Source organism: Hippopotamus amphibius, chromosome 11, assembly GCF_030028045.1.
Source record: "Hippopotamus amphibius kiboko isolate mHipAmp2 chromosome 11, mHipAmp2.hap2, whole genome shotgun sequence".
NCBI classification, from domain to species: domain Eukaryota; kingdom Metazoa; phylum Chordata; class Mammalia; order Artiodactyla; family Hippopotamidae; genus Hippopotamus; species Hippopotamus amphibius.
This window is the reverse complement of record NC_080196.1, coordinates 18,606,151-18,622,291: the sequence shown is the minus strand read 5'-3', so window position 1 is coordinate 18,622,291 and position 16,141 is coordinate 18,606,151. Positions and strand designations below refer to the sequence as shown.

The 16,141-nt window shown below is 38.3% G+C and overlaps 1 protein-coding gene across 1 annotated transcript in view; it reads left to right on the top strand.

The window, feature by feature from the left end:
- Positions 1–479, top strand: part of DCDC2 (doublecortin domain containing 2) — a 150,634-nt gene extending 150,155 nt beyond the window's left edge. The window contains exon 10 of the mRNA XM_057699345.1: positions 83–479. Coding sequence (XP_057555328.1) covers positions 83–175 — 93 coding nt within the window. The 3' untranslated portion in view covers positions 176–479. The remainder of the gene's footprint in view (positions 1–82) is intronic.
- The last annotated feature ends 15,662 nt before the right edge of the window (positions 480–16,141 follow it).

Sequence of the window (16,141 nt, the reverse complement as noted above, 5' to 3'; positions counted from 1 at the left end):
TGAGTCATTTTTCCTTTCTAGATTTTATTACCTCTGTAACTAGAGCTGAATATCTTTGTTTTCATCTATTTTTTTCCTCCAGGCTGACTCGGACCCTCAAAGACCACCAAAGCCGGAAGTAAAAATCACTAGTCCACAAAATAACGACGAACAAAACAAGGATAATCTGTCATAGCATGGATGATTTTTAAAAAGAGAGTATATTGAGTATAAGAAAAATGAAGGCTTATGATACTTGAATAATAAGTATATAGTTATTGCTAAACATAATGTGATAATATGGTTGAATACTACCTACTGAAATTCAAAATTAGAGGCCTAATGGGAAAGACTAGATAAGTTTGAATAGCTACTAAAAGAGAGTGACTTCTTTTTATGAGATGTGTTTTAAAAAGTCATTTAGAAAAATTAAGTAAGAGTAATAGAGGGGAATTTGCACTGGAAGATAATTGGCCACTTGTCTTTGTAAAGATGAAAAAGAACGGGATCACCCCTTGTCTTGAGAAGTGAGATTATCAGACGGCAGCTTACGCTAAAGCACTTATCTAAGAAGGCATAGAATTTTAAAAAATGATAATAGGAAAGCATGTGCTATTTTTTTTTAAAAGCAATAAACTCTTGAATAAACAAACTGCATTTTAGTTTCAAAGATAATTTGAAGATGGCAATAGATTGAAATGTTTCTGTGTCTTGCTGACATTCCTTTCTTTCTTCCTCCTTAGCCAAAATCCACCTTAAAAGAACTAAAAGGAAAAGGCAAGGTATTCATTTTGGGAGGAGGAAGTATTCATTCAGTGTGTTCCTGACAAAGATTGTCATGCCTCTCCCTTAACTGCTGAAGGTTTTCATCCTTATAGCTTTAATGACACACACTCAGGAAGGAATTATAAAGGAATTATATAGTTATATAATTACATACCCAATTATATCACTGAACCTGGCTGGGTGGTTTGCAAATTGTGGTATCCTACGGGTTTTTGCTGATCCAGTCTACCATTACCAATAATACTCCTCTCTTCTCCTTCACATTATTATACAATATTAGAAAACTCAATATTGGCTATTCCAAAGATTGAATTTTCTCCAAATAGTTTTTTAACGAAAAGAACAAGACAGTGTAGTAGAGAAACAGTAGCCCATGTGAAGAATTTGTTACTCCTCAATTTCTCTTGCTGTTTGCCTTATTTCTATTAGGACTGCCTCGTCATAATTTTTCCTCTAGGGTATCAGCAAATGTTTATTTTCATGGTCAGTTATATGCAGACTTTCAAGCAGATTCCTTTCTATATAATTAGAAGGTATAGGATAGAAATTGTTGAAAAAAGTTCAAAAATTGTCATGATGAAACCAATTCCTGGTTACAATTTTATGGGTTAATTACATTAACTCAGATTGCCATGTTAGGTATATATGGGGAAAAAAATAATGGTATTAGTTTTTTGAATTATTGAGAGATGATTCAGTTCTTTCTTAAAAATAGAAATAATACATTTTTCTCATATTAAAGAATGTTTTTGTTAGTTATGTAGAAGTTTTAATTTGAAATTTTAACTTCTTGTGTTTTCATAGAGTTCATTATTAACAATAAGTTTAAAAGATTTTCTCCCCTCCAGGTTTCATGAGCAATCACTTGGAATCAAAGTAGTTTTAAAAAGCACTTAATAATACTATAGAAAACTGATATATTTTTCCTAGAAGCTATTTTAATATTTTCCACAGATAGGAAGTATATGCAGAGACTATAATGTAACAGTATTGGAAAGAGATACTGATAAAAGGGTATATTAACATGGGAGGATGATTATAAATGGGGTCCTATATTTCTAATATAAACTGTAGATTGTGATTTCTACTAGTAGGCTTATTTTTTCAAATGGGACAATATAAAGCATTGCGGACTATAAGCAATAATCTTAATCTTTGTTGCTAGGGAAATAGACTACTTGGTTTTTTAATGTTAAATTCCCACACTATTACTAGGGCTGGGGTTAATGATTTCAAATAGTTTATAAAAATAAGGGATTACATGTAAGAAATAACTAATTATCAAGGTGATTCTTTCTCTTTTCTTTCTTTAATGAGGACTTTCTCCCTTCTTCAATAAAGATATTCTGTCTCTTTTTTTTTCCTGTTCTTTGCTTCATTATACTTAAAATTTAATTTTCGGGGAACTTTTTAAGAGTCATCTTAGTGAAGCACAATGTTACTTTAAATGAAAAACAAAGCTTGGTATTTTAAGTATACTTCAAGAAAGTGATAGGCCACAATAACTGTAGCAAAACATTTAAAAATTGGGATATAATACCTGTCTTATCTGCATATTTCACCACCTGTGTATAAGATATAATTGTGACCTAACTTGAGGGATGAACAATCACTAATGACTTTAAAGTACTTTGCAAACATATATTACTTAAAAAAAAAAAGAGAAATATGTTGTCTAACCAAAGAAGAAATCATTGACGGATAATTAAAAATTGTAAATGTCATTTTGGAGATGCCTTGAACACAAATGATGAAAGTTCATTCACCTTCCAAATGTGGACATTTTCCTTATGGGAATGGTGGGATCCTTGGCAGAGTAGCTCCACAAATTAACTGAGACTCACTGACATATTTGGAGAACATTTATGTGAGTGAACAGAAGAGATCTTGGTTAGGCTTCAGGTATTGTTTTATAGAGGATGTTATGAAAAACTCATGGAGCTTTTATGTGGTAACCAATCATAGAATGTGTTCATCTGTTATTTCTTTGTGATAGATTTTCATAGTTTTAATTTTAATGAAATGCTTTTCTTAAATTTAATTGGGTTTTAACACATTTATCAGCAACTGGTTTGTTAGTTGAAATGGAATGTTAGGAGTTTTGCAGCGTAAATATTTTTAACTAAAGTCATTTTCATGCAAAGGACGTTTTACCTGGTTTAGCTTCTGTTAAAACTGCGTTTGAGGATCCATGGATTTCTAATTATAAAACAAGATACTCTGGCCATAAGATAACTTTTTACTCATTATATTTCTCTATGGCCATAGGATGACTTTTTATTTATTAAGACATTTTAGGGGGGAATGTTAGAAAGCTAGACTCATAGGAAGAGTATGATACCCTCTTATGCCTCCTGTTTTATTCTGAGAGTGTTGATTCCTGCTGTTGTTTGTAAGCACAGACCCGTCCTATATACATGTGGCTTGGAGTCAGTCAGAGCTCTCTGTAGGCTCACGATCATGAAGCCATACTAATATGAACTTATTCATGTTAACTTTTCCAGCTTATAGCTCATAAACCAACGTCCTCAAAAATTTCACTAAATCACCTACCTTCTACGCAAAGGATAAAGCTAATTCACCTAGTTAAGATTGTGGCCACAGAACAACAGGAAGGCTTCTTTATCTTGTTAACTGACTCTCCCAAAGAATTAGCTCTATCCTTTCATTCTTTGCTCAACAAGGAGCCAAGGCAAAAATTTATGAAGTATATTAATTGCTAAGCAGAAAGCATCACATCTGAACTGTTGCCAATCTGAACAGAAATAGACTACGTAGATATACATAGACACATAACAAACACTCACACAGATGCACTCACACACTTAAAAATGGTGAAAAGGCTTCCTCAGGCACAGCGTTATTAATGGAATAAGGCCCTTTTGAGAGAAGCAATGGATATAAACTGTTGGAAAGGGAATGCTAAGAAATGATGTATATATCATGGTGCTTTAAACTTGGTTTCCAAAGATGTTAAGAGGTTTAAAATTCTTCTCAAAATAAAAAAGCTACCAGCATTTTAATGGAAAATTTATTCTAGGGAGGGGTGAGATATATATAATCTTGTTTTCCTGAAGTAACTACAGAATATGGTTCTTTAGTCCTTAAATCCTTAAGTCATCAGTCTTAAGTACCATATACTTTAGGTGCAGAATATTTCATACCAACAGAGGCTCTGTCAAAAGGTCTTTACTGCTTGTGAATGTGTGTGTGATTTCCATGAACATGTAGAGAGGACTCTTTTTGGTACCAAGTAGCCAAGTTCACTACAAACAGAATAAAAATCTGACTTATTAGTCCATTAGTGTATCTAATGTTCAAGTTCAGTAAAGAAGCTTTTTAGCTTCCTTGTATGAGTGTAATATCCTGGAAGGGAACGATTTTTTCTTTTTAAGTTTAATCTCTTTTTCTAAGGTGATGAACACATATAGTTCTTCATTATTAAATATCATTTTTGTTAATAGTGTAAGATTTTTGCTTTTCAGAAAATATCCTGTTATTTAGATGGGTCTGATTTTTGTTCTTAACACGTGAAATTTGTCTATTTCCTACCATGAAGTCTAAGTGACTTGGATGGAGAATGAATTTGTGCCCCCACATGTTGATGAGGAAGAAAAATATTATTTTTGAAAAAGGCATAACATTCTGTAGGATATGGGGAATTAGGAAAGAATAAAAAAATGTCCAGATAACAATAAAGCATTTATAAAATCAGGAGGTAACTAATGCAGCTCTGTTGACTTAAGCCAACAACTCAGCTTTAATCTATGAATGGGACCAAATGAGTTCTCTATAGTTCATCTGCTTAAACCACATAGCTTAATTGAGGGTTTGAGTTATTGTCACAAATGTAATGGAATGTGGGAAGAGGGAATGACAGTAGTCAATTTTAGAAGAAGATTGGAGAAAACCTATTCTGATTTTTTTTTCAATGTTTTTCTTAAGTCCTTAATATGTACAATGATAATGGGTGATTATTGAAGTTGTAGGTAAAGATTAAGTTGAGCTCATCGTTTGTGTATGATTTATGTTTAGAACTCCTCTTTGTAAGGAAAGTTATTTATGTTTTGATCAAATTATGAACATTTAGGTTTTTATTTCTGTGTCAGTGCTTGCTCTAAAATATACATTTGCTGTATTTCTTTAGCAAATAGATCTGTGTTTTATATAATTAAAATGTGTTTGAATAGTTTTTCCTTTGTTATAATGTTGTGTTGCTAATATTTCATGTATTGATTTTTTTTATATGACATTTTTCACAAGCACAATAGAAACTTTTGATTTAAACCATGTGGAAATTCAATACATTAAAAAATATTTCTGTTTCTATTTGGCATAGCTATTAAAGTTCATTATGTAAAGAATATTTTTTTACAGCTTCATCTACATGTGGTTTAGTTGATAAAAATTTGAGGGATATTTTAAAAAATCATTGTTTTTTTCTTTTATGAAATGGTATTAGAGAAAAACACAGGTTCAGAATTTTTATTATAAATAAAGATACCTTTACAAACAATAAATTATGCACATTTTGTGTAGATATAGCTGTCGGAATACATTCATAGTTTTACAAAGGGATTGGTTAAAATTCTGCTTCAGTTTGTGAAGTCTTCACTGCCTTCATTCTATTGAATTAAAATAGTTTTGTTTTTTCCTTTCACATTTGAGAAACAAAAGCAGTTAAGCACAAGCACTTTGCCTTCTTGATAGGTAATAACAAAATGTGTGTGATTTGGGTACCATAAGTGAGAACACATTACTGCACCTTTTGTGCAGTTGACCCGTGTATCTTTGCTATTCCATAAGCAAACCTGAGCAATGGAAGAGGCATCTAGATTGCCAAAGTCAAATCTCTTTAGACCATGTGGCTAATTGACATTAGAAACTTCCTACAAGCAACAATGACTGTAATTTCTGCAAAGTATTGTAAAATGGCTAGCATGCATTGGTTATAAAATTCTTATTTATGAAAATAAACATACAGCTTTTCTGCAGGTTTCTGTGTTTTTTCTCTCTGGAATGGGACCTTAATGTATTAAATCATTGCACAGATCTCTCAAATGCCCTCACAAACTCAATCTTCCATTAAAGAGACAAATGGTGCAGGGATGTCCTGAACTTCTCTTTTTGTTTATTATGGGTTTAGTAATAACAAAAAATGATTTTAAATTTAAAAATACACAAAAAGCTTAAATTTCAATGAGACACTTCCCTTGGTTTCACTATATTTGTTCTTTTTGGATACAGAGAACTCTGGTGATTGTCCTAGTCCTCTCCTGACTCTGGCTGGTAATTTTTTGGCTTCTCTTCCTTCTCCTTGAATCCTTGAAATCTCCCTGAGCAATCCCATCCACAGTCATGATCTTAACAGCTACCTATGTGCTTGCGGCTTCCAAATCTGTATTTCCAGGCTGCTTCTGCCTGGGAGCTCCAGGCCCGGATAGACAACTCTTAGGTTTTCCATAGTTACCCGAACCTCAAGTTTTCTGTTTCCTTGAAAATATATTTCTATTCCTGTATGGCCCATCCTGGTTAATGACGCCGGTTACCATCCAACTAAAATCCTGGGAGTCATCTTAAATTATTGCCATTCTCTGACTTTACATCAAGCAGTCATTAAGTTCCTTTTTTGTTAGTTTTGATGTTCTTGTTGTTTATTTGATGCTGAGAAATGTCAGTTGTGTTTTAATAGGCATATTCTTGCTCTTGTTTTTTGGCCCTCAGAGTTCCTCTTCGTTGATTTACACTCATCTCATTTTTTCTGCTAGGTTTTCGAATTTTTGTTATTACTTTATCTTTAAGGACCTCTTTAGATATGCTTTGTAACCTTAGCTAGTTATATGCTTTACAATACTTTCTAATTTTTGTAAACTCTTGCTTTTCACATTTAGGACTTTATCTACCAGGAATGTATTTTTATGTGTTTTGGAGTTGGGGTCTAATTTTCTTTTATATTTTCATATGGATAACAAACTGTACGAATGTTACCGAGTGCAAGTCTGTGTGCCAAACAATACGAAAATGTCAGAGTTTGGAGCAAAGTTTATTGCAGGGCTATGTAATGAGACTTATGCCTTAAAAACCCAGCACTCCCTGAAATCTTTTAGCAAAGCCCTTTCATAGGAAAGGTGACAGAGGGGGCGTGGTTAGTTGTTGGAAACTTCTCAGTGTCAGATCCTTTGTTCTTGAGGTCAGGTCACAATGCTCCTGTAAACCTCCACCAAAACAAACGTTATTCTCCGTTCTGACAAGAAAGGGCAAGGTCCCAAGGCTCAACTTTCACCCTCCAAGGTGCACGCCTGGCCAAGAGGAGCGGGTCTCTGTGTGGGTCGGTTAACCCGCCTGCAGCTTTGTCCGGCACCCAGTCTGGGTCCTCCTGCCGATGCCCAGGCGTGCCCGACGCGCCCTCAACCCTGCCCAGTGTCACCACTGAGAGAGCCAGGTGCCCAGGACCCTGCCAGCGCTCAAGCTCCTCAGGCCACCCAAATGGGGGGGGGGGGGGGGCAGGTGCCGCAACTTTGACCCTTGAAGACGGGCCCCCGCCATCAGGTTGCAGAGGCAGGGGTGGGGAGAGGTTCACCGCAGCTTCAAGGCCTGGGCCCCACCGGTGGGCAGCTGTGCTGAGAGCTCGAGCTTCGCAGGACACAGCTCCCAGCCCCTCCTTGGGCTGGCTGGGAGCTGTGTCCTGCGAAAACTGTGCTCTGCTCTTCACTGCCTCTCACCGCGAGGACCGCTGCCCGGCTGACCCCTGTAACTTTTGCGCCCTAGGTCTCTCGCTAACAGTCTCGCGATATCTGTGCTCCTGCTAACGCTCGAGCGCTAACAGCTGCGAGAGCTCCGCGCCCCGCCCTTACACTAGCACCACTGATTGAACATGCTGTCTTTCCCCCTTAGTTTGCAGTGGGAACTATACCAAGTTCTCGTGTGTTTTAGGGAAATTCTTGGCTCCAGGTTGGAGGACAGTCCTATTATGGACTGAAATACGTCCCTCCAGATTTGTATGTTGAAGCCCCCATCCGGCAATGTGACTGTGTTTGGAGATAGGGCCTTTGTGGAGGCAATTCCGGTTAAACGAGGTCATAAGGGTGGGGGGGGGGGTTCTGTTTTATAAGAATATTCTTATAAGCACGTCCTTATGAGACGAGGAGGAGACGCCAGAGGAGCTCACTCACTCTCTGGACACACAGAGGAAAGGCTCTGTGAGGACACAGCAAGAAGGTCGCCATCTGTAAGCGGAGAGGAGAGGCCTCACCAGAAACGCAATCTGCCCACGCCTTGATTATGGACTTCTGGCTCCAGAACTGTGAGCAAATAATTGCCTATGGTTTAAGCCACTCAGTCTGTGGTATTTTGTTATGGCGGCTGAGCAGACTAATACAAATCCTTTCTCTTTGCTGAGTCCTAAATTATGTAATGGAATTTTTTTTTTTTGTCAGTGAATATACAAGAGAAGATATTTGTTTAGAAGTGGTTTTTTTTTTTTTGACCAATTCTGTTTATTTTATACTCAAGATAATATTAAGTTCACATCTTTTGCTAATGAGCGCCCTTTCTTAGAAGGGTATTAGATTATAGGCTGTTGCCATGGAGTAGTGGATTCAAAGGGGGCTGCCTGGGGTCAAGCTCCTCAGATTTAACCTGACACTCCTTCTTCATCTGTGTGGTAATTATTTTCTTTTATATCCAAGATGGTAAGAAACAATGGAAAACATGTCTCCTCTAAAGTATTGAAAGGCAGGGGCCTTGTCTAATAAAAAAAATTAGAAAATAACAAGCGGGCAAAAAGTGTTCATGACAATATGCAATATAAAAGGGCGTGTGATACTCTATGTTTTATTCCTTCCTTTTTTGGGAACTGTTAGATATGAGCTCTTGGGTTGGGAATGACCGGAGTCTGGAGGTACCCAGCTCTCCTTGTGATAGCATGTTAAGTTCTTGTATTCATAGATGAAGGAAACATTGTTCATGACAAATGGCCTATAGAGGGTGGTTTTTCCATAGATTCTCTGGCCTGATGGTCTGCTCCCATTCTGTTTTATTGGGCTCCCTCTGCCAAAACTTCACTTTTTAAATTACTGACTGTAGCTTTATAAAAAGAAGTGATGTCTGGTTGAATCTGCCTACGCAATTCAAAAATATCATGGCCCTTTACTGTTCCATATAAATTTATAGGATCAACTTGTCAGGTTCTGTGAAAGACTCTGTTGAGATTTTCATTAGAACTGCATAGATCTTTATACTATCAAGATATCCTATTTAGAAGTTTGAAACATCCATTTATCCAGGTCTTTAAAAAAATTCCTTCCAAACATTTGTATTGTTTTTATTGTAAAGATCTTGAACACCTTTTAATATATTTATTCACAGATATAGTTCTGTGGCTGTTGTGAATAAAATAAAAGATTGTTTTCTGATTTTTAATTAATGATATCTGGGGAGGTCACTGATTTCTGTAAATTGATTTTATATTTGGCACCTTACTGAACTCTCTTATTAGAGGTGGTTTTTAATTTCTGTACAATTTTTATGAAGATTACAATATCTGCAATGGTAACATTTTTTTTTCTGTTACAATTTTTTTTTTTCTTTTTTTTGGCTGCATTGGGTCTTCACTGCTGCGTGTGGGCTTTCTTCTAGTTGTGGCAAGCAGGGGCTACTCTTCTCACTGTGGTGGCTTCTCTTGTTGTGGAGCATGGGCTTGAGGTGCGTGGGCTTCAGTAGTTGCAGCATGCAGGCTCAGTAGTTGTGGCACATGGGCTTAGTCGCTCCACAACATGAGGGCATGTGGGATCTTCCCAGACCAGGGATTGAACCCATGTCCCATGCACCGGCAGGCAGATTCTTCACCACTGCACCAGGGAAGTCCCTTTCTTTCACAATCTTAAACATCATCTTTTTTCTTATTTTATTGAACTAGCTAGCACCTCTTCTTCAATGGAAGCAGCAATAATACTTTTGTCTTCCTGTCACATTAAAGAAATGCCTCCAGTATTTAATATTTGCTTATATTTTTAATAGATACTTTATATCAAGTTAAATTTCTCTTTTACTCCTAGTTTTCTAAGAGGTGTTTTACTTGAAAACTCTGAAAGGATGAACTATGAATGAATTTTACAAGACTGCATCTATTAAGATTTTCATTATTTTTCTCCTTTAGTTTTTAAAATGTTATGATTTACATTAATTTCCCCCTAGTGATAAACCAGTCTTACTTTCTTAGGACGAACAGTAATTGGTAACATGTATATGCATTTTTATATGTTTTAGGCTTGATCAGTTAATTTTTAGAATTTTTATATCTATGTTGTAAATGGAATTAATCTATTTTTATTGTTTCTCATCTGACCCCTTTTTGGTTTTAGTATTAAGGTTATGGTTGCTTCATAAAATGAGGAGGAAAGCTTTTCCTCCTTTTCTATTCACTAAAAAGATTGTAGGTATGGGTCATCTCTTTCTTGAGGATTTGATTACTTATAAAACTGCCTTAGCTTGGTGTTGTTTGTTTGTTTGTTTGAAGTAGTTTTTTTAAAAAATTCAGTTTCTTTTAATGTTATATGTCTATTCAGGTTTTATGTTTATTGAATCAAATTGGCAACTCATATATATCTAGAAAGTTGTTCATTTCTTTCATGTTTTCAAATTTGTCAAAATTTTTATAGTATTCTTTTAGAACCCTTAAAAACTCTTCTTACATCTAGTCATGTTCTCTCTTTTTTCATTTCTAATATGGTTTATGTGTTTTTCTCTTATTTGTTCAATATTCCAGATATTTATTTTTATTAATGTTTTAAAAATACTCAATTTTTTTGATCCTCTGCACTATTTTTCTATTTCATTATTGCTCTCTTTTACTATCACTGATATTTCTTTCCTTCTACTTTCTGTGTTTTCTGTAACTCCTTAAGTTAAATGCCTTGCTAGTAGTATATTTTGGCTTTATTCATTTCTAACATATGCTTTTGAGGCTATACATTTACCAGTAAGTATCACATTAGCTATAACCACATGCTTTGATATAAATTGTTTCTATTTGTCATTTGGCTCTAAAGAGTTTGTAATTTTCTCTATTTCTTCACTGACTCGTGGGTAAACGGGTATGTGTAGAGGGTGCTCTTGGTGCCCCTTTTACTTGGCCAGGGCACCCTTCCACCAAATGCTGTGAGTGCTGGCTTTCTTCAGAGAATTCCCCTCAGGCACACAGAAGCTGCCTTTCCCAGCAGGTTACATTCTTGTGCTGGTAGCTTCCATTCAATGGCTGACTGACTGCTGTGGGAGGGAAAAATGTCTGCCTTGTTTCTCAAGTTAGGACTAACTCTGCGGTGCCCTTTGTGCTCCAGAACTTCCTGTGGGATCAGCCTACTTTTTAGCCGAGATATCTCCTTGCTCTCCTTTCCCCTCTGCCCTCTCCTCTTTTCCCCATTCCTCTTATTCTAAGACCCTTCCCTCAATAAAGCATCCAAGAATCCCCATCTCAGGTCCTGCATCTAGGGGACATAACCCAAGACAGGGGCACTATAAAAGTGTAGGCTTTGGAAACAGATTTTTAGGATGGAATTCTGGAGGTGGATAACTCAACAGCCAAACAGCAATGGGTACCCCATCATGGGAGTAGGTGGAGTTTTGATGGTCTCTGGCCTATTATGTCACTTGTGGTAAATTGGGACAGTATATAAATGGAAGGGGATGTAATAAATGCAGTGTCTCTGGGATTCGAAAGGTATGCGGGGAAATGGTTACCCTAAGGAGGGCTATGGAATTAGGTTGCTCCTGCTAAGTATCCTTTAACATTGAAGAAAGAAAATGACAGGTTCAGATCTATTAATCAAGAATTTAAAGGAGAGTATGAAATTCAGAGGGCCTCATTGGCAGCATTCAAAAATAATTATTTTTTCCTGCATTCAAAGACATAGAGCTGAATGCCAAACCTAGGTTGAAGAACTCAAAGAAGGCTGAATTCTCAGCTTAGGCAAGTCCCCTATAACAATGTCAGGTCCTCAGTGGGGAAGAACAAGGACCCCAAGACTCGGTGTAGGACTATCTTTGGATTCTTTACTTTGTATGAGACACAGATGTTATGAGCAGACAAGTATAAGCTTGGCTTTTTACATGCTGTCCTGAGCCAGAATCCCTCGCCTGTGGAGGTGCTAGATGACCAGGGCTTATCCCCTCCTGCTGCCTCCCCTACTCCCTTCCTCTTGGGTCACTTCCACTGTCTCTAGTGCTTAAATACCCAGGCTTCAGCACCAGGCAGAGCTGGTTTGAATTTTGTCTTTCAACGTTACTGTGTGACTTAGGCAACTTTTTCAACCTCTCTGAGCCTCAGTTTGCTTATTTATGCAAAAGAGAAAGTAATAGTAGCTACCTTGTTGACCTGGGAGGCCATAAGGAGAGAACACACATACAGTAGTCAGCACAGAGTAAGAATTCCGCAGCTGTTAGGTATTAGGATTATTAGCTCTCTGACTTGGCTTTTGGCATCCTCTTTCGAGACTCCTGCCAACTTTCTCTGGCTCCTTACCAGCTCTTTACTATCCACCTTTGAGCCAGAATTGATTCTTTATTGGTGCTTTTCCATTATTGACAAAAATACTCTCCAAAGCTCATATTTTTGGTTTTGCTGTCCCTATATTAGCTGGGACCGGCTAGGTTCACAACTTTTGTCTATTACTAAAGTTGCTGATTAATTTTTTTAATTAATTAATTTATTTTATTGGCTGTGTTGGGTCTTCGTTGCTGCACATGGGCTTTCTCTAGTTGTGGCGAGCGGGGGCTACTCTTCATTGTGGTGCATGGACTCCTCATTGTGGTGGCCTCTCGTTGCGGAGCATGGGCTTTAGGGACGTGGGCTTCAGTAGTTGTGGCACATGGGCTCAATAGTTGTGGCTCACAGGCTGTAGAGCACAGGCTCAATAGTTGTGGCGCACGAGCTTAGTTACTCCACGGCATGTGGGATCTTCCTGGAGCAGGGCTCGAACCTGTGTCCCCTGCACTGGCAGGTGGATTCTTAACTACTGCGCCACCTAGGAAGTCCTGCTGATTAATTTTCAGGATGTCCCATCTTAAGGGGGAGATAGTGTTGAAGGTGATGGTGGTGCATGAGCATGTGTATGGATGAGAGTGGGGTGGATCAAACCCATACCGCTTGACGTTTTATCATCTTGGCGATAGTTTTGGTAAGCTTCACATTGATCACACAAGCTGTTTACATGTCAAATTCAGGGATTGCGTCTTTGTGTTTACCTTAGAGCCTTAATTACTGTTAATTCCAACCCACGCAGCCCAAGTGAAAAGCCACAGATGATTTGAATGCATATTGGAAAGTTTTTATTATGTGAATGTGGTTGTCTGTGAAATGACCACAATGGTAGACTTCCTATGAAATGCTACTGGGTAACCAGATACTAGTTTGGGCATCACGTCAGTGATGTTTATTTATTTATCCTTTCCAATGTGTTTACTATACACAAATATGGATATATAGATGTAAATTATGATGTTGCTTAAGGAGTTTTAATTGTGTAAGGATTAATCACAGGGTTAATGTTTAAAATGAAATATTTATTGAGCAACAGAATACAAAGAAACTATAAGGGACTAGAAATAACTACATGCCTGTGCAATTGAGGCAAATTATGAACAGTAAGATACAAAAAGGCCAGGACTTCCTAGGTGGCGCAGTGGGTAAGAATCCGCCTGCCAGTGCAGGGGACATGGGTTCAATCCCTGCCCCAGGAAGATACCACATGCCACGGAGCAACTAAGCGCATGCGCTACAACTATTGAACCTGTGCTCTAGAGCCCATGAGCCACAACTGTTGAGCTGTGTGCCACAACTACTGAAGCCCATGCGCCTAGAGCCCGTGCTCTACAACAAGAGAGGCCATTGCAATGAGAAGCCCGCACACCACAACGAAGAGTAGCCCCCGCTCGCCGCAACTAGAGAAAGCCCGTGTGCAGCAATGAAGACCCAACACAGCCAATAAAATAAATGAATGAATGAATGAATGAATATATAAATAGCTAAATAAAAATCCGCCCCCCCCAAAAAATACAAAAAGGCCAAAAACCAACTGCCGTTTCTGAGGTGTTGGGAGCAGAAAGCAGAGTCCTGTGCATGATCCCTGCGTATAGCACCATCGAGGGGGTGAGCAGACCACCTAAGCCACCCCTCCTGCCCAACTCTCCCATCTGCCCCTAACCTCACCGCATTTAAGGGACCAGCCCGCCCTCCTTGGGGAGCCGTCGTGGGCACCTGTTCCTTGTTTTCACTCCCTCATGCTGCAGCACGCATCCCAGTGATGCCTTGCCTGAATTCGTCTGGCCTCTTACCAATTTCTGTTCAAGTGTCCAAGGACCCTAAGGAGGTGACACCTGCATTTAGAGCACTGTTCCTCCAGCCTCTGCACCCTAGCCTCTCTGCTCCTGTACGCATAAGTGACCCCGACACAGTGAGGGTGTCTCCAGGGGGCCACTCGCTTTCCAACTGCAGGGTCAGATACTTCTCTGTGTTTCTGAAAGACAATCTCCAGTCAGAAAATAAAACATAATCGTGATGATGATTGGAACTATTCAGACAGAGTGGAAGTTTGCCCTTCGTTTCTAGGCGTGAAACTTTGAAGTCCACTGAGATTATTTCCAAGTCCATGTTCATTATATCCATTTTCTGAAGAAAATGTCCTGGGAAGAGTGTCTGGTTACTTTTGCCACGGAAATTGCTTTCCTCTCCTTGGCTGGAGACCATCATCCTCAAACTAATTTCCTGTTTAGTGTTCAATATTTGAAAGCAGGAAATTGTCGTAATAAATAGGAAACTTGGTGGAAACGCATTCAGAAATTTGGTTGCTAGGGAAATCATTTTTGCCTACTTTAATGTATTAAAAGCCCAGACCTTATTTGGCATTTTCTCCCCTCATTCTTATCCTCATCAATAGCTACTATCAAAAGAAGTTTATTAAATATCTGTCTCTGCTTGGCACTGTGAGTGGCTGATCAGACCCCTGCCCACTAGCAGCTTCTGACAATAACAACAGCAACAAAACTGCAGACACAAAACTGATAGTATTAATTTGATACGTAACTATTGATGAACACTCAAGTACCTTATTTGGTTTTTAAAAAATTTAATACAACAGCCATATGAAGAAGGTACTATTATGACTTTAATGCTATTGACGAAGTGAGACGTGAATTAAATAATTTACTCCAAGTCACACAACTAGTCAAAAGAAATGTCTGGATTCCTGAATTCTCAGCTCACATTATTAACCACTATGGTTTTTTTTTTTTTAATATATTTTTTTAATGTGGATCATTTAAAAATTTTTATTTTTTTACTTTTTTATTTATTTTTATTTTTTTAGAAGATAGACCATGGTTTTTAAAAATAAAAAGGGCCCGGCACCTTCTCTTCGGTAGAGTGCTTTACCTAAAGGCTGGGGAACACACTTGAGGCCAGTAACAGATTGATGAACACATGGTATTTTTTTTTTAAAACTTCCTTTTAAATCACTTCTTCAAAGTGAGGCTTCCTAAGCCAACTGATTACTGTCTTTTTTTTTTTTTTTTTTAAGATTTATTTATTTATTGGCTGCATTGGGTCTTTGTTGCTGTGTGCGAGCTTCCTCTGGCTGTGATGAACGGGGCTGCTCTTCTTTGTGGTCCGTGGGTTTCTCACTGCAGTGGCTTCTCCTGTTGCAGAGCATGGGTTCTAGGTGCACAGGCTTCAGTAGTTGCAGCAGCACATGGGCAGTAATTGTGGCACATGGGCTTAGTTGCTCCGTGGCATGTGGGACCTTCCCGGACCAGGGCTTGAACCTGTGTCCCCTGCATTGGCAGGCAGATTCTTAACCACTGCACCACCAGGAAAGTTCCTGATCACTGTCTTAACTGAAGCAAAGAGGCACCCTTTCCTCTACGAGAATGCAAGCTCCTTAGTGCCTAAGGATGTTCCAAATGGGAAAATGAATAAACAAGCAAATGAAATAATGACCAAACTAATAAAGGCACTCGAGGACAGGGAAGGGGAGAGAGCTAGAGGGTGGTGGATGCCCAGCAGTGACTGGAGAAGTCAGAGGAAGAATAGCTGGGGAGCCCACCTTCTGGAAGGTGATGTGGACCATTTGTTAAAAAGTCTTTATTGAATTTGTTACAATATTGTTTCTGTTTTATGTCCCCCGCCCCCCCGGCTGTGAGGCGTGTGAGATCCCTCACCAGGGATCCAACAAGCACCCCCTGCATTGGAAGGCAAAGTCTTAACCACTGGACCACCAGGGAAGTCCCTTAACCACTATGTTTTACTGCTTCTAATCTAACCAGAAAACACTAGGAAGAACAGAGAGGAAGCACATATCAATGAACAATGTAAGTGCGGATTTAT